General features: G+C 52.2%; 2 protein-coding genes across 2 annotated transcripts; one reads left to right on the forward strand and one right to left on the reverse strand.

Annotated features, from left to right (window-relative positions):
• The first annotated feature begins 128 nt into the window (after positions 1-128).
• On the forward strand, positions 129-9,818 carry ACOT8 (acyl-CoA thioesterase 8). The gene is made up of 6 exons (XM_066237484.1): positions 129-349; positions 1,674-1,810; positions 5,097-5,322; positions 6,845-7,008; positions 7,477-7,671; positions 9,575-9,818. Exons 1-6 carry the CDS (start codon positions 231-233, stop codon positions 9,691-9,693), a joined length of 960 nt encoding a protein of 319 aa, XP_066093581.1. The 5' UTR covers positions 129-230; the 3' UTR covers positions 9,694-9,818.
• SNX21 (sorting nexin family member 21) lies at positions 9,811-15,870 on the reverse strand. The gene is made up of 3 exons (XM_066237486.1): positions 15,180-15,870; positions 14,535-14,692; positions 9,811-10,850 (listed from the first exon to the last, which is right to left on the reverse strand). The coding sequence occupies exons 1-3, from the start codon at positions 15,439-15,441 to the stop codon at positions 10,176-10,178; spliced, it is 1,095 nt and encodes a 364-aa protein (XP_066093583.1). The 5' UTR covers positions 15,442-15,870; the 3' UTR covers positions 9,811-10,175.
• Between the last annotated feature and the right edge of the window lie 1,716 nt (positions 15,871-17,586).

Below are 17,586 nucleotides of genomic sequence, written 5' to 3' on the forward strand. Positions count from 1 at the left end.
ATCCAATCACACACAGTATTCTCAGACTGGCACTTTTTCCAATAGCCAGAGGAAGATAGCCACACATACGAAGACTGACAGGAACGTCGGCCAATCACAATCTGCATCCCTCAGTTTTAGGGGTAGTAAACTTCCGATGTTAGAGCAAGTTGCCGGAACCTGCGAGTTCAGTGCGGGTCGCCGTGTGTCCAGCTCCTTCCAGTGTGTCGCTCCAGCAGCGAGCGATCGACATGTTGTCCCCGGAAGCCCCGGAAGACGGGCAGGACGGCGGCGATCCTCCCCGGGACCTCCGCAGCGTACTGGTCACCAGCGTGCTTAACCTCGAACCGCTGGACGAAGATCTCTTCAGGTAGCCGGCCGCATCTGGTCCGCACCCCCTCATTGGGACAGAGGCTCCAGATCTCGACTGCCGCCACTCTGTAGCCTCCTGCTCATAGTCCTCTAGAAGAGGACGAGCCCGGTGCGACATGCAGGCTCTACCGCGAATGGGAGAGAACTTGTCCTTGGCAGGGATGTCAGTTGTCTTCGCTGCCTGGGCTTACTTCTTCTCCACGCCGGGTCTGTGCAGCCTCATCCCTAGGAGGCCCTGGCAGTCTGGGCACATACAGTGGTGACCTGAGATATTTTTCTCAGCAGCCTCGTATGTCCCTGGGAACCAGCTAAAAAGGGCAGCGATTAGTCCCAAGGGCACACAGCTAAACAGGTTTAAAATTTATCCTTAGTTCCTCGCATATTCACTATCCTTTTCCTCATACATACCCCGTTCCCGCCACCACCTGTTGAGGTGTGGCAGCTCCGCACTCATTCTGAGGCCTGGGCCATTTTCTGTTTACATGCCACTTAAATTCTCAACTGCAGCTGGGGATTGGACAGTTTTGGCCTCCAAGTGTCCTACTGGCTTATTGGGAGCTATTTTGGGTGTTAACTTCTCTTACTTAGGGAATTCCCCTACTTAGGGAATCACAAGTAACTTCCTGGAGAGCTATTTACAATGGATTATATAAAAATGCTAAACTTGGGTTGGGCCTTGGAAAACCAGAGACCCAAACCCTTCTGTCCCCACAAGGTTCACGCATAGGGCAAGCCCTTTTCACCTCTGGGGCCTCAGCGTTCTTGTCTGCACACTGAACGGGTTAAACTTGAAGTCTGAGGTCCCTTTGAGCTCTAAATCTAGTTCTTGGGTTGTCAGAGGTTAGGGGTGTAAGTGGGAGACCTTAATGCAGTCAACCCCAGCCCTTGGGGTTCATCTTAATCAGCTCAAGACCTTGAGAGCCTTCTGCCTTATTCTGGTAAGGGCACTGGAAGAAATACTAGACTTGGGGTCAACACACCCAGGCACTGCTAAGTAAGGATTAGCAATGTTAAAGCTGTGTGACCTTGCTAACGTCACTTTCCCTGTGATCCCTGTTCTCATAGTATAAAATGTGAAGGTTGGTTTCTTATCCTAAACCTAAGTCCACCAAGGGTTATACATCTTGAAGGCCTTGAAGATGTATGCTGTGTGCAGAATGATGTAAGAATGTTTGGGGAAATGGTCCCATCAGTCCAGGGCTTTTTGCCAGATGCTCCAAAGGATCCCAAAGTCCAATACAGATCTACACTAGAAGCTCACTGATGATCATAGGATTCTGCCCAGCCCTGAAGTTTTTCCTGCTTTACCTTTCTCCCCACAGAGGAAGGCATTACTGGGTACCCTTAACTAAGCAGCTGTTTGGGGGTCAGATCGTGGGCCAGGCCCTGGTGGCTGCAGCCAAATCTGTGAGTGAAGATGTTCATGTGCACTCCCTGCACTGCTATTTTGTACGGGCAGGTAAGCCACCCCGTCCCTGTTCCCCACCCAGCCCTGGTTGCCTGGCCTTGGGAGGCTGGCCTAAGAGAGGCAGGAGGACAGGGGAGGAGGCAGTGGGAGAGGGAGAGAGAGTGTGTTAGCTGATCCCCACCCATAGGGCAGCCTGGAGAGGAACAAGGCCTGGGTGGGACCAAGGAGAACCTTAGACCTCACACCTGCTTGTTATCTGGCCCCACATGACACAAGACTGTGGCTTAACTGCTCCCTGTGGGTTTTTTCTTTTTTATTGTGTCATCCTAGAGCAGGGAGCTGGGGGATAGGCTGTTCTCTAAAGAGAAGGTTTTTTCTTTTTTAATTTTTTAAATTGATTTTAGTGAGAAAGTCAGGGAGGGAGAGAGCATGCGCGTGAAAGAGGAACATCAATCTGTTCCGGTATGTGCCCTGACTGGGGATAGAACTGGCGACTTCTGTGATTCTGGACGATGCTCTTAACCAATTGAGCTATCCAGCTAGAGCTCCCTGTGGGTGTTTTGTCCATTTTTTTTTAAACAAAGTTTATTTAGAAAGTTACGAGGCCCTGGCCAGTTGGTTCAGTGGTAGAGCGTCGGCCTGGCGTGCAGAAGTCCTGGGTTCAATTCTCGGCCAGGGCACACAGGAGAAGCGCCCATCTGCTTCTCCACCCCTCCCCTTCTCCTTCCTCTCTGTCTCTCTCTTCCCCTCCCGCAGCCGAGGCTCCACTGGAACAAAGATGGCCCCGGCGCTGGGGATGGCTCCTTGGCCTCTTCCCCAGGCGCTAGAGTGGCTCTGGTCACAACATAGCGACGCCCCCGAGGGGCAGAGCATCACCCCTTGGTGGGCAGAGCGTCGCCCCCTGGTGGGCGTGCCGGGTGGATCCTGGTGGGGCGCATGCGGGAGTCTGTCTGACTGTCTCTCCCCGTTTCTGGCTTCAGAAAAATACAGAAAAAAAAAAAAAAAAAAAAGAAAGTTACAGAGGTAGAAGAAGTGATCCGTGGAAGAAGTGAGAAGCCAGCTGGGCTCGAAAATGAGTTACAGAGGCAAAAGAAGGGTCCTTGGAGCTTAGGAGAAAGAAGGGCAGAGGTAGTGGATCTGGGAAAGAAGAAGGGGTAAGGTGAGGGCACAGTCTAGAAACAGGAAGAGCGGGCCTTGTTAATTCTTGACATACCTTCTGGTGTCAAGTACTGTGCTGGAATCCTCAGAGTGGTGCTGTAACCTCTGCTGGAGTTTGGAGGGAGGCAGCTTGGCTTGGAGAAGAGAGCACTAGCCTGGCAATCAAGAGACAGTTGGGTCTAGTTTTGGTACGTATTTGCCATGCCACGATGAGTGAGGTTACCCCCTCCCTGAAGTTTGGTTCGTTCATCCCAACTGGAAAAAGGAGGGCAGGACGAAGAATGTTTTAGCAAGATGATCTCTACAGCTGCTTATAGTTTAAAGGACCAAGAGAGTAATCTGTTAAAATCGATCCTCTAAAGCATTGACCTGGAAACGCGGAGGTCGCCGGTTCGAAACCCTGGGCTTGCCTGGTCAAGGCACATATGGGAGTTGATGCTTCCTGCTCCTCCCCCCTTCTCTCTCTGTCTCTCTCCTCTCTCTCCCTCTCTCCTTTCTAAAATGAATAAATAAAAAATTAAAAAAAAATCGATCCTCTCTTTTGAGAAACAAAAATCTCACTTGCTTTCCCTCCCTTCCCCTCACTCTTAAGGCAGATGTCCTCAATTTTAAGAGTCACTGTCTTCTGCATAGTCCCATCAGCTAAGAATAATGTATGGAACTTAACAATATCTGATTCATATTAAAACAATAGTGGGGGCACTGGCTGGTTATCTCAGTCAGTTAGACTGTTGTCCCAAAACACCAAGGTTGCAGGTTTGATCCCAGGTGAGGGCACATATAGGAAGTGACCGGTGAATGGACAGCTAAGTGGATCAACAAATGCTTCTCTTTTTCTCTCTCTCTCTTTTCCTCTCTCTCTAATACATAATATATGGTGGGGGTTTCTCCTTCATTTTACAAATGTAAAATAGTTACAATAGTAAATATATATCTTTTAATAGTACATCCCCATACCCCTCACCGTCATCCTTTTATTGCCAGACCCTCCCTGACAGTCATTGCTATAAAGTATTTGAATACTGCCTGACCTGTGGTGGCGCAGTGGATAAAGCGTCGACCTGGAACGCTGAGGTCGCCAGTTCAAAACCCTGGGCTCGCCGGTCAAGGCATATATGAGAAGCAACTACTACGAGCCAATGCTTCCTGCTCTTGCAGTACTTAGGGCACCAGGATTTGAAGCTGAATTTTTTTTTTTGTATTTTTCGGAAGCTGGAAACGGGGAGAGACAGTCAGACAGACTCCCGCATGCGCCCAACCGGGACCCACCTGGCACGCCCACTAGGGGCGATGCTCTGCCCACCAGGGGGCGATGCTCTGCCCCTCCGAGGCGTCGCTCTGTTGCGACCAGAGCCACTCTAGCGCCTGGGGCAGAGGCCAAGGAGCCATCCCCAGCACCTGGGCCATCCCTGCTCCAATGGAGCCTCGCTGCGGGAGGGGAAGAGAGAGACAGAGAGGAAGGAGAGGGGGAGGGGTGGAGAAGCAGATGGGCGCTTCTCCTGTGTGCCCTGGCCGGGAATCGAACCCGGGACTTCTGCACGCCAGGCTGACACTCTACCACTGAACCAAACGGCCAGGGCCTTGAAGCTGAATTTGTGTGACTTCAAGCTCCACACTCCTCCCTCCTGCACTTTTCTATTTTACTCCTGGGAGATCATTTCAAACAAACCGTGGGAGAGCTGCCAGGGCACCCATCCCAGGTTCTGGGGGAAGGATCTTCCTTGGAAACTCGCCATCCAGAGTAGCATGAAATGAGCTGTGCCCTTGCTACTGTTTCAAAATCATCATCAGTCAGTTATGTCCCTTTCTTCTTTTTTCTTTTTCAATTAATTTTTAGAGAGAGGAGAGAGAAAAGCCGATTTGCTGTTGCACTCATTTATGTATCTGTTGTCTTGTATGTGCGCTGGCTGGGGAGCAGACCTGCACCCTTGGCGTATCGGGACGATGCTCTAACCAGCTGTGCAACCACCAGTCAGGGCTGTGTGTTTTGTTCTCATCTCTTCCCGGAGGTGCTAGGCCATGGGGCGGGGGTAGCTGGGAATGAACGATGGATGTAAAGAGAGACCAAACGGGAGCCAGCAGCAAGAGCCGCAACCCCACAAGGTGGACAGAAAATCATGATGATGCCAGGGCCTGTGGGGCTCCCTCAGGCTCACCGAGGTCCTCATGCCCCCTGCAGGGGACCCAAAGGTGCCAGTCTTGTACCAGGTGGAGCGGACGCGGACAGGAAGGAGCTTCTCCGTGCGCTCCGTGAAGGCCGTGCAGCACGGCAGGCCCATCTTCATCTGCCAGGCCTCGTTCCAGCAGGTCCAGCCCAGCCCCGTGCAGCACCAGCTCTCCATGCCCACCGTGCCCCCGCCGGAAGAGCTGCCTGACTACAAGACTGTCATCGACCAGTATCTAAGGTGAGAGACCTGGGGGCTCCAGGACAGGGTTCAGACGGCAGTTGCCACCTGTTTGTGGGTCATGGAACCCTTCAGTGCGCCTTGACCATTTCAAGACAGACTAGGAAAGAAGATATTGGACTGTATTGTATGCAGTGAGGGTGAGAAACCTTTTGAGAAAAGTTTAGTTTCAATTGTGAGTGTGTTCATCATAATCCCTACCTCCTAAAGCTGCTGTGAGGATTAGATAAGAGATGATAAGGCACTGGTGAGTGTCAGTGAATTGTAGTTATGCTGCCATTGACTGAGGAATAAGCTCAGAGCCTGGTTTGTGGTCAGAGCTCAAAAATATTTGCTGGAAATAAAAAAAAGAAAAATGTTTTCTGAAATGAAAGGAGGACATTGTTCTTAAAGGTCCCTAAATCTAGAGCTGTGTTATCCAGTAACGAAGCCACTGGCCACATAGGATTATGTTTACTTAACATTAGATGGAACTAATAGTTCTTTTCCTCTGTAACACTAACCACATTCCAAGCACTCAGTAGCCACATGTGGCTAGTGGCTACCACAGTGGACAGTGCCCATACAGAACATCACATCATTGCAGAAGGTTCTCTGGACAGGGCTCGATAGCGGTGGAAATGGAAATACTGATCCATACTCGAGGTGCGTGGCGAAGGGGCTTCCCTGGAATGGGCTCTCCTCCCTGGGGACACAGTGTTCCCAATTGCTTAGGCCGCCCTGGTCGGCAAACTGCAGCTCGCAAGCCACATGCGGCTCTTTGGCCCCTTGAGTGTGGCTCTTCCACAAAATACCATGTGCGGGCGCTACCTCGATAAGAAACGTACCTCCCTGTATAGTTTAAGTTTAAAAAATTTGGCTCTCAAAAGAAATTTCAATTGTACTGTTGATATTTGGCTCTGTTGACTAATGAGTTTGCCGACCACTGGCTTAGGTTTAAGTAACTCAGTCTAAGCCAGGCAGGCTGATTCCTGAGAGTTTGGAATAGTGAAGGGATTAAGAGGGTGAACCATGGAGCCGGGCTGCCTGGTTCCAGAGCTGCCTTCTTTACTTCCTGAGCAAGCTACCTGGATTCTGCTTATTTGCTGTATCACTGAGGGGTGGTCAGTGCACCAGTCTCATAGGGTTGCTATGAGGAATGAATGACTGAATGTGTGTGAAACTTAGCATGGTGCATATTGGAGGCATGCCTCATGCTTGTGCTGTGTTGGCTTCATACGGTTACCTTGTTTTCTCCACAATGTTTACTATGAGCTATTACTGTCATTATCCACATTTTTCAAATGAGAAAATAGTCTCAGGAATTACTAACGCGCACAAGGCCACACGGCTCATAGGAAACGAAGGAGGGCTTCAAACACATGATGCTCCGGCCTGCGGGGAAGGGGAACTGTCAGGCTAAGTCCAGACCCCCTGTGGAGGAGTCCCATCTCCTCCCTGAGCAGGGTGTCAGAAGAAACAGTTCAGAAGACAGGCTTCCCCCTCTTGAGTCTTCCCCAGTTCTTCTCCCCTTTACTTTCAGGGACCCTGCACTTCAAGACAAGTACCGAGTGGGCCTGAAACGAATTGCTGCCCGGGATGTGCCCATTGAGATCAAGCTGGTCAATCCGTCCGCCCTGAGCCAGTTGCAGAACAGATGTGCTGAGCCCAAACAGATGTTCTGGGTGAGAGCCCAGGGCTATATTGGTAAGAAGACCCCCTGGACTGGAAGAAAACACTCTCCAGGGGACTGGGCCTGCACCTCACCTGTCCTGTGTGGCCTTGGGCATGTTACTCCCCCTCTCTGGGCCTATTTCCTCAGCCACGTGATGGGGAAGTTGGCTCAGCTTCTCGCCAGGGCCCTGTCAGGCCTTTGCATGGGGGGAATGGGAGGTGACTGTCATCCTAATGTAGGCCCTTTCTGGGAAAGACAAGGCACCTCGCTGTGATTCTTCTCCAAGTCCACTGTGAACCATAAGGTGCCTGTGTGGGAGAACTGGGAAATGAAGACTCCGTCTCGCCTCCCTGTTCCGTCACACATACCCCCTGGGCCAGGTGCCCTGCGCCGTGAAGTCTGCATGTCTATGCCCGGCAGCCCCTCTCCCTGACCTCCCTGCAGGACTTGAGCCGTATTGCCCAGGAGCCCAGGGCTGATGGGGCTGGGACCTGTTGCAGGGGAGGGCGACATCAAGATGCACTGCTGCGTGGCTGCCTATATCTCGGACTATGCCTTCCTGGGCACTGCATTGCTGCCCCACCAGTGCCAGTATAAGGTGCACTTCATGGTCTCCTTGGACCACTCCATGTGGTTCCATGCCCCCTTCCGAGCTGACCACTGGATGCTCTATGAGTGCGAGAGCCCCTGGGCTGGTGAGTGTGGGCCACGTGGGACAAGGACTGGCGTTGGGGTGGCACGGAGCCTGCTTTCTGGGGTGATGCTGTTTTCCACCCATCCTATGGGCCACTGCACAGGTCACTTCTTCTCCTGCCCCGCTAGGCACTGCCCTGCTAGTGTCTTCAAAAGGACAGGGTGTGGCTGGAGGATGGGACACCTGTTCAGCTCTCAATTTCTGTAACATGGTGGGAATGTGATTCAGAATCCTAGTTCTAGTCCCAGAATCACTTCAGATTTTCTGTGTGATCTTGGGCAAGTCCCATCTCCTCCCTGAGCCTCAGTTTCCCCATTTACGTAAGTAGAGTTGTATTAGGGTAGAAGTATCCAAACCTGGTGGCCCATCAGACCACCACTTAGGGGAGCCTTTTCAAAACAGATTCTCAGATTCTGGCTCTGCAGGTCTTGGAAGAAGTCCAGGAAACTGTATTTTAAAAAGTTCCCTAAGTAATTCTGATTAACCTTGTTGGGGCACTCAACAGTTTCTAAGGGCCCCTCTACTTGGACACCCTTCCTCAGATAGAGAAACCCAGACTCATTCATTAGTGTCTCGTGTCAGAGCCCTGAGTTTCCAAGGAAGTACTTGGAAATTGGAAATGAAAAGCCTTGCTTTGTAAAAGAAGGACAAAACTTAAGGGGCTCTTTCTACTCAGGGAAGAGGGACTCTCAAGTACCAACAGCATCACAGTACAGGATCAACAACCTGGAAGTTAGGAGACTGGGGTCTGGGTTTGGCCTGATTTTTTAAGAGCAAGTTTATTAAAGCGGAGGCCAGTGAAACAAGGGCCTGGAATGGAAGAGCAACAGGACAGAGTGGGCGGGGCCGCCTTGCTCTCTGGAAACCTTGTGGGAAAGGAGTGAGCCTGCCCTGGGAGGCTGGAGAAAGGGGGTCTCGGAAAGGTTCGGGCTAAGATAGGCTGAGCTGCCACTGCCCACTGCTCCTTGGTTGCAAGCTTTGTGGGGACCCTTGGAGCTTAGGAGATGCACACCGGTGGGAAGGGGAAGTCGTGGGCGTGTTCCCTGGAGGGAGAACACACCTGGCCTGATTATTATTATTTTTTAAAGATTTATTGAGTTTTTTAGAGGAGAGAAAGAGAAAAGGGGCGGGGAACAGGAAGCATCAACTCATAGTGGTTGCTTTCTCATATGATCCTTGACTGGGGGTAAGTTCGGGGCTTTGAACTCAGCATTCCAGGTTAACCTTTTATCCACTGTGCCACCATAGGTTAGGTCAGGCCTGGCCTGATTCTTTTTTTTTTCCCCGGCTTGATTCTTAAGGCCAAGTTCCTGAGCCTCTCTGAACTTCGGGCTCATCATCTGGAAAAGGAGACAAGCCTTGCTTCACTTGGCTACTTGGAGGACTGAGGGGGCTATACTACATGGAAGGGAAACCAGCAGCTCCCTTCATAATCAGCACACTCAGGCCCAAGGCTAGCAAGGGGGAGAAATCTGCGGGGCGGGGGGGCAGACTTCATGCATCTGGTCCTCTCTCCTGACCCCTTTGTACCCTTGGGGTGGAGGTACTGGTTTCATTTATTATAAATGGACCTGATGTAATTCCTAATGCAGGCGCCTAGAGGCGACATGGATCTGCTTAGCCAAGCCACTGACAACCTGTTCGTAGAACTGCCCCCTCTATGATCTTTTTGAGGAAGCAAGGGGATCTGTGAAACTGCTTTTAAACTGTCCAGTGGGGTTGCCCTGGGAGGAGTTGCCTCCCCAATGACTGACCACACTAGACTCATAAAGGGGCACTTGGAGATTGGGAGTGAGCACAGCACTCAGTGCGCCCCGGTGTGGAGCAGCCCAACTGAAATGCACCCTTTCACGAAGGCTGTGAAGGAGAGAGAAGTCTGTTCTTACCCTTCTCCTCTCCCACAGGTGGCTCCCGGGGGCTGGTCCGTGGGCAACTGTGGCGTCGGGATGGGGTCCTGGCAGTCTCCTGTGCCCAGGAGGGCGTGATACGAGTGAAGCCCCAGCACTCGGAAAGCAAGTTGTAGCCAGAGGTACCAGCTTGGCCTGGGCTTCAAGGTTCTCCCTTCTCCCCCACTCCCGAGGCAGCAGTTGCAATTGAGGGCTGGGCCTTCGATGCTTCACATCCAATAAAGAGACTGATACCACTGGAGCTGCTGGCCTTTAATTCCCTGGGCCAGAGGTACAGCCCCCTTCAGCGGGCTGCTTCACTGCTGGAGGCCTGAGGAGAGGGATCGCTGACTCTGACCTGGGGCACAGCCCCCAGCTGGCCATCAGCTGAAGCAAGTGCATCTGACTCCCTCCTGCCCCATCCCAGGCACCCCCACCAGGCTTCTCCTGAGCCCCGCTCCACAGAGCACCCATGTTTCCTTAGTCAGCCACAAACTGTGGTGCTGCTAGGTTCCAGCACCACTCTAGCCTCCCGCTGCTGTTCAGTCCTCCTCAGGCCCCCACCCCTGCCAGCCCTGGGCAGTGCCTCTCCCCAGGGTGGCCTTAATTCTAGGCAAGGTTAGTCCAGTACCTCCTTGATGAGCAATTCTTTCAGACTGGGGGGTGGCGAGGGAGTCAGGCCTGCCTCCTGCAGGGCCTGGAGCCGTGCCTCTGATTCGCGTTTGTCCAAGCCCAGGCGCCAAGAGAGCCGGACGTGGGCCTCCAGAAAGGGTGCCAACAAAGGGTGGGAGCTCTTGTCCCCCAGCAGCTGCAGGGCCTTCTCACAGCATGCCCGGGCCTCCCCAGGGTCCTCCAGCTCCTGGTGGCACACAGCCAGACCAGCCAGGGTCAGCAGAGGGCGATCTAGGCCAGAGGGGGTGCCCAGCTGGGCCTGCAGCTGCCAGGCGTTGGCCCAGAGCGCCAGAGCCTCCCGATAGAGGCCAGTGCAGGTGAGGCTCTGTGCCCGCTGCAGCTCGGGCAGCACGAAGAAGTCCTGTAGGTCTGGGGCACTGCGCAACTCGGGGACTGACTGCAGGTGGCTCAGAAACTGCTCAAAGGCCCGGCTGCGGCGGGCAATGGTCTCTGCAGTAAAATTCCGGCGCAGGCGCTTACGGGGGAAGGAGATGGCAGCCATGGGGCCCCGGAACTGCCGCTGCAGGTTTCGGTGCAACCGCTCAAAGTCTGAGTAGCGTCGAGAGATCTGGGCTGGCTGGCGATCTGGTGGCACTGGCCCCATCACGGCGAGGGTGTAGAGCTGCAGGGTGGGTGGGGGTCAGGGCAGGTGCAAGTTGTCCATGGGCCTCTTCCCTCCCCACACCCACACTTCCAGCTCTGTTCCCCCACCTCTTCCCTTCACCCCTGAGACTGGGCCCAGGAAGGTGGGGGCTGCTGAGGCAGCAGGTAGGGAGCCCAGCTCTTCTTACCTGAGGCTTGTCTGAAATGACCCAGGCCCAAGGCAGCACGGGGAGAGAAAGACAAAGATGAGTTTCAGTGCCTGGACCTGCTGCCCTTTTGCCCCTTCCAGAAAGTACTGCTTTCCCATGAGGGCAGGGAGCTCTTCTCACAGCCCCTCAGGAAAACCAGGGAGAGCAGAAACCCAGGTGAACTTCTTGTACCTCCGAGCCAGCCGCCCAGAACTTTATTCTGCTCTAACACAGCTCCTAGCTCCCTAGCTAGGTAATTCCAATCCAGACCCAGAGGACGGGTCTTCAGACGTCCCAGGAGTGGTCACTGTGAAAAGTACCCTGGACTCAGACTCAAGTTCTAACCCCAGGACAGCAACTCCCTCATCGTGTGACATCGTTGCAAGGCAGTCCCCCTCATGAATCTGCTTCCTTGTCTTGTGAATGAAGCGTTGGCCCAGGTCGTTGTTTACGCAGGTGTGGGACGTGTACCAATGTTGGTCCTGAGATTTTTAGGAGGTATGTGCTGGAGTAAGTAACATCGAATCAGAGGCAGGTGATTTCCCCCTCTAATTCTCCATGAATGTTTCTGACTGCAAATGAGAAGTTCTTTGGTTTTAAAAAAGCCCTTCAACACTCCTCAGCAATTATTAGAAAAGAGTGAGAAGAACAATCCTAAGGCAGGGCCTTCAGACAACAGCATCCGTGCGGGGTTTGATGACACCTTTCATACTGGTTTTATTTCCATTGATAGCTTCTGTGTGTGGGACTGAGCTTTTCCACATACAGAGTGCCATCCAGTTGTCTTTTTAAATTATTTAAGAAAGAGGTTTAAAGAAAATGTGAAACAGAGAATGGTACAAGTAGTATTTAGACAGGACGAGAATTGTGAAGGTGGCACTGGAATGACCGATGTTTGGGGAAACACAGGCGATAACCTTGAAACTTGCCCCAGGTCTGAGAACCCAAATATGGATTCATCTATAAGAACACCAAGCCAGCAGTTTTAAAACAAAGGGGGATTAGCAAGCTTTAGATGTTAAAGACATACTAACACCAAGTCCAGATGTTTCCCTCATATCTGTTCTGTGAAACTGCCCATATTATAGTCACCTCTGGTCAATTAGGTTTGCTGTTCTCTCCTTTTCTCAAAGATTCCCAGTGTAATTTAACATTAAGGATTAAAAAGTCAAACAGTAAAGAAACTTTAACTCTTCAATTCTGCATTTCCAAAACATACTAACTACACACTTTTTTTAAGGAACAGTTATTAACATTCCAGGAAACGTATTTTCTGTAGCTCACCAGGAAGAACTGGTGTATCATGACCCCTTACGTTTATATGACTTTTATTTTTAATTTTTTGGCACCAAATTATTTTATATCCATTATCTCATCTAATCTTTGTCATGTCCTCCTACTGTGCCAAGCACTTTCCATCTACTGTTTCATTTAATCACAACAGCACTGCAGGGAAGAAGGCCGTACTCTCACAGCTGAGAAGGCTCAAAAATTGCAAAGATGTCCCCTAAGTCAGTGGTCCCCAACCTTTTTTGGACCACAGACCGGTTTAATATCAGAAAATATTTTCACAGACCGGCCTTTAGGGTGGGACGGATAAACGTATCACATGACCGAGAAAAGCATCAAGAGTGAGTCTTAGACAGATGTAACAGAGGGAATCTGGTCATTTTTAAAAATAAAACATTGTTCAGACTTAAATATAAATAAAACGGAAATAATGTAAGTTATTTATTCTTTCTCTGTGGATCAGTACCAAATGGCCCATGGACCGGTACCGGTCCGCGGCCCAGGGGTTGGGACCACTGCCCTAAGTCACACAGCTTGGAAATGGCCTGGCTGGGATTTGAACCCAAAATGACCTAATTCCAAAGCCAGTGCTCTAACCCCACTGGAGAAGTTCAAGCAGGGTTTAGGGTCCCCACCGGACAAGGGAGATGATTTGTTTTCCCAGACACTGACCAAGGCATACTTGGCCATCCTGCTCTATCTTGTCATTCTCCTCCTAGAGTCACCACCATACTTCCTTGTTTCCCAGCTGCTTTTTTTTTAGAGAGAGAGAGAGAGAAGGACAGATAGGGACAGACAGACAGGAAAGGAGAGAGATGAGAAGCATCAATCATCAGTTTTTCATTGTGACACCTTAGTTCATTGATTGCTTTCTCATATGTGCCTTGACTGGGGGGCTACAGCAGACCGAGTAACCCCTTGTTTGAACCAGCAACCTTGCGTCCAAGCTGGTGAATTTTGCTCAAACCAGATGAGTCTGCACTCAAGCTGGCGACCTCGGGGTCTCGAACCTGGGTCCTCCGCATCCCAGTCCAACGCTCTATCCACTGCGCCACCGCCTGGTCAGACCCAGCTGCTTGATAACTGATCCTTGGGGTCGCCTTCCTGTGCATGATGCCTGGCTGGGACTTTTGCTACTTAGGACTTGATTATCAGTCAGTCCTTGCTCAAACTGAAGCAGTCACCCCATGGGTGTGGCCTTTGTTTACTAACAGCAGCAGAGAGGGGTAGAGAGGCCCAGATGTGGGACAGGGCTCCAGGCCCCCTTCCTGCTGAGTCAGAAATAGAGGAGGGTGGTGAAGAGGAGGGAAGTGAGAGGCAGGGAGCCGCTACTGCCAGGACTAGCCAGGTCGGACTGGGTTTCAAGCCTGGCCGGGAGCAGGAGCTGGCAGGCCTCATTTTCCAAGTCAGTTTCTCATTTCTACAGAGAAGAAAACAGGGCCTCCTAGGCCCTCCCCCACACTGCTTTTCATCTAACCCCACCAACCCCCCAAATGGAGCCCTTAGGACAAGATTATTTTATACAGGGTGGGCACTGAGAATTGATTCACCTGCATTGTAAGGAGGCCACACAGGCTTTAGATGCCAGACGTTTTCAATCCAAAGCTAAGTAATAATAATAGAACTACTTTCTATTTTATGATACATTTTCTCGAGTACCTCATAATGCCAGACACAATGCTAAGGGCTTTCTTTCTGTGCTCTCTCGATTAGTTCCTGTGACAGTTCTCTGCATTACCCCCATTGCTCAGATGAGGAAATAGGGTCATTAAGGCTACACAACTCACCCAAGTTCAAACAACTGGGATTTAAATCAAGTTCTGCATCCAAAACCCATGTTTTTAAACCAGTAGCCAATGCAACCTGGGTCTCAAGCCTGATCCAGATAATGTTTCTTCCTGTGTACCTTGTATCTTCCTACATTTTGCAAAATCCTGGGGGGCAAGGCAAGTGGGGGTACACACACCAGTTCTCTTCAAAACCAGGATAAGAGGCAGGTCCATTATCCTTTCTTGGCCTCAGAGAAGCTGTCACTTGCCTGAGGACTTGCGCAAGTTACAGCCCCTTTCTGGCCTCAGTTTCCCTATCTGTAAAATGGGGGCAGCTATTTATAACTACACAGCTAGCCAGCTTCCCCCACCCCCATTAAGGAATTTGGAATCTTCCCTACGTTCTCTTAGCTAGACTTGTAGGCTCAGCCCAGGGATTCCTGGACCCACACTCACCACGTACTTGGAGGGGGGGTCCTTGACCACATTGGCGCTGGTCACCTCAAATAGCAGCCGCTGGGGCACCAGGGTGTTTCGGGACTTCTTCCAGAAGTCCTGCAGTTGCCGTGCCAGGAGCTGACCGCCCCGCTGCCCGTCAGGTGAGGGGTTCCGTTCTGCACAAGTACACAACCGGTCACATCAATAGGCCTGGGGCCAGGGTCGATATAAACCATGTGCCATGGCCTCACTCTTCCTAACACGTGACACAGCTTTATCTTCACTTGTCATAAACGGAAACTGAAGGTCAGCAAGGGGCCAGATACTAAACACCGTGCTTGGCACAGTAGGTGCTAAATGAATATTACCACCCCCAAAACATCCCTCGCACATTACCATTTGTATCCCAGACTCTACATTTAATGCCCCAGCAACCCTGAGGTGGGGGCGATTCCCCCCATTTGACACAAAGGAAAACATGGCTCAGAGAGGTGTTGTGACTCCCTCGAGGTCACACAGCCAAGAGAAGACTGAGACACTTAAAAGAAGTGTGGAAATTTCGGAGTTTAGGCAAGAGTAACTCAGAGCCCCCATGCTCGGAAAGCCTCTGAGATGGAGGCCCTATCCAGCCCCGGGGTTCCCGCCTCGGTCCTCGGCACTCGCCTGTGTCTTCTCCCGACGCCCCGTCCCCGGGAGGCAGCGGGTCGGGGCCGGCCACCTCGTCGTCCTCATCGTCCTCTTCGTCCTCGTCCTCGGCGCTGGTGAAGCTAAGGGTGCCGCTGAGGCGGGAGGACAGGCCCTCGGCGTCGTCGTCCTCCAGCTCCGAGCTCTCGGGGAACTGCTCGGCTTCGGGGCCGGCCGCCGCCTCCGCGGGGCCGTCGCCGCCCAGGGCGTGCCGCAGCCGGTGCAGGAGCCGCGAGGCCATGGCACCCTGGGGGGAGTGCGGGCAGCGGGCGCCGGGGAGCGGCGGACAGAGGGTCCTGGGCGGGGGCCGGAGCTCGCCCCCGGCCCCCCGCGGAGGGGCGGGGCCCAGGCGGGGGAGGGGCGCCGCGGGAGACCCGCCCCTGCCCGTTGGGGTCCTGCGAGGCTCGGGGCTCAGCTCGCGTCGTCCTCCGTCGCCCGCTCCCCTTGGCGCCGCGCACTTCTCGGGAGGCTCCGGGACTCTCCGCACGTCCCTTTCGCCCCCTGGTGCGTCTGTACCTCCGGTACCCCGCGGTGCACTCCGGGGCGCCCCGCTCCCCAGGGGTCCGGGCACCGCCGGCCGCGCTTTACTGCAGCCGGCGGGGCTCCACCGGCCTCCGCCGGGCCCAGCTGCTCCGAGCTCCTCTCGGGCCGCTCTCTGCCGCCGCCCCGCCCCCGGCCCCGCCCGCTGCCCGGAGCCGCCCGGGAATCCCGAGCCTTTCGCTCCGGCAGAGACTTGGAATCCTGGGTAGGCCTGAGCGAGCCCCAGACCTCCTGCCGCGTCGTCCCTAACCCTGAGAGGCTCACACCCTCCCTGAACCCTCCCACTCTTTTCGGAGACTCAGGCTGGTCCCAATCTAGCCCCCAGTTTCCACCCACCACTCTTCAACTTTACAAAGCCATTATTCGGTAATGAGAAGCCCATCTTTCCGGTGAGAATACTAAGGCCAAGGGAAGACTCGTGATTTAGCTGGAATCTGAGTTTGCTGAGCCGAGGTTTTCTCCTATATAAAACAGGAACAATTAATTGCCAGCACTCATTTTGCAGCTTTTATAAGGACCCTAATCTAGTGCCTGTCAGAGAGCAGGGCTGACGAAATGACCGGTTACATGATTTCCGTTTCCACAGTGTTCACAGGCTTTTACAATCTCATATGAGCCTCTCACTTAGGAAGTAGGCAAACGGTGAAACTGAGACCCAGATGCTGAGTTACTTAGTTGCCCAAAGTCACACAGTTTGCCAAGAGATTTGAGTATGGGGCCTCCCAGTCCAGGTCTCCTGAGTTACGTGTTCTGTTCTTTTCCCATGAAGCAGGCAGAGTAATCTCAGCAGGTCCTCTGCAAGGCTGTTTTATCTTTTACCCAGAGGGGCAGCAGCAGGTCAAGAAGAATTTATTGTGGCTTCCTGTCAGGAGGCCCAGATAGCAGTCCCTGACAGGGCTGATATTGCTAGTTATACAACTGAACAAAGACCTACCCATTTTGAATGGGACAGGAGAGGGGGGTCAGAGGAAATAGATTGGAATGGAAAACACGCTCCATGCCTTTCAGGACTCTTCTTTCTGGAAGATCCGTTGTGTCATACATCCTGTTCTAGGCACTTTACATGAGGTCACATATCACCTCACAACATCCTGGGGAGGAGGTTGTCATTGGACAATAATGTTTCAATTTCTAGATGAAGAAACTGAGACAAATTAAATTTCCCAAAGTCCACAGCTAGAAAAATAAGGGAGTTGGGATTTAAGGCCAAGTCTGTGTAATTTCAAAGCTCTAAGTAGTCTTCATTCAGCTCACCAGCAGGGTGTTGAGGCAGAAAAATACACTTTGCCCTGGCTGGATAACTCGGTTGGTCAGAGCATCGTCCTGAAGCTCAGAGGTTGCCAGTTCAGTCCTGGGTCAGGGCACATACAGGAACAGATTAATATTCCTTTCAAATCAATAAAATAAATATTTTTAAAAAGCACACTTCATTCATCCATTCATTCATCCAACACTCACTCATTCACCAAACACTGGCTGAATATTAACTTGTACTTTGGCATATGCCTCATAGATCTGGATACAAAGCAAGATACAATTTATAAAACTATGGGTGGTTAAAACCAGAAGGGTGGCAACTTCCCTGACCTCCATCTCTCCTCCATCTTTCTTACCTCGGGGCCAGGGAACCTTACCGGGCAGGATGCGCGCTCTGTACTCAATAAAGCCGTTTATTATTCCACACTTTGCGGCTCTGGCCCATTCCTTCCTTCTCGGCGGGGGAAAAATACCTTACATTTTGGTGCCGAAACCCGGGAAGGAGTTAGAAGTCTGCAAGGACCGCTCCTTCCCCCCCCCCCCCTCCGAGAAAGAACCAGGATCTCCGACATTTCACCCACTTTGGCGC

Source organism: Saccopteryx bilineata, chromosome 6, assembly GCF_036850765.1.
Source record: "Saccopteryx bilineata isolate mSacBil1 chromosome 6, mSacBil1_pri_phased_curated, whole genome shotgun sequence".
Classification (NCBI taxonomy): domain Eukaryota; kingdom Metazoa; phylum Chordata; class Mammalia; order Chiroptera; family Emballonuridae; genus Saccopteryx; species Saccopteryx bilineata.

Bases quoted from the DNA above. Each gene is read 5' to 3' on its own strand.
- ACOT8 (XM_066237484.1), top strand. From the start codon at position 231: ATGTTGTCCCCGGAAGCCCCGGAAGACGGGCAGGACGGCGGCGATCCT. The intron at 7,009-7,476 runs GTAAGAAGACCC...GACCTGTTGCAG, and splicing joins GAGAGCCCAGGGCTATATTG to GGGAGGGCGACATCAAGATG. The intron at 7,672-9,574 runs GTGAGTGTGGGC...CCTCTCCCACAG, and splicing joins GTGCGAGAGCCCCTGGGCTG to GTGGCTCCCGGGGGCTGGTC.
- SNX21 (XM_066237486.1), bottom strand. From the start codon at position 15,441: ATGGCCTCGCGGCTCCTGCACCGGCTGCGGCACGCCCTGGGCGGCGAC. The intron at 14,693-15,179 runs GCGAGTGCCGAG...GTACTTGTGCAG, and splicing joins GGCGTCGGGAGAAGACACAG to AACGGAACCCCTCACCTGAC. The intron at 10,851-14,534 runs GTGAGTGTGGGT...CCCACCCTGCAG, and splicing joins ACCCCCCCTCCAAGTACGTG to CTCTACACCCTCGCCGTGAT.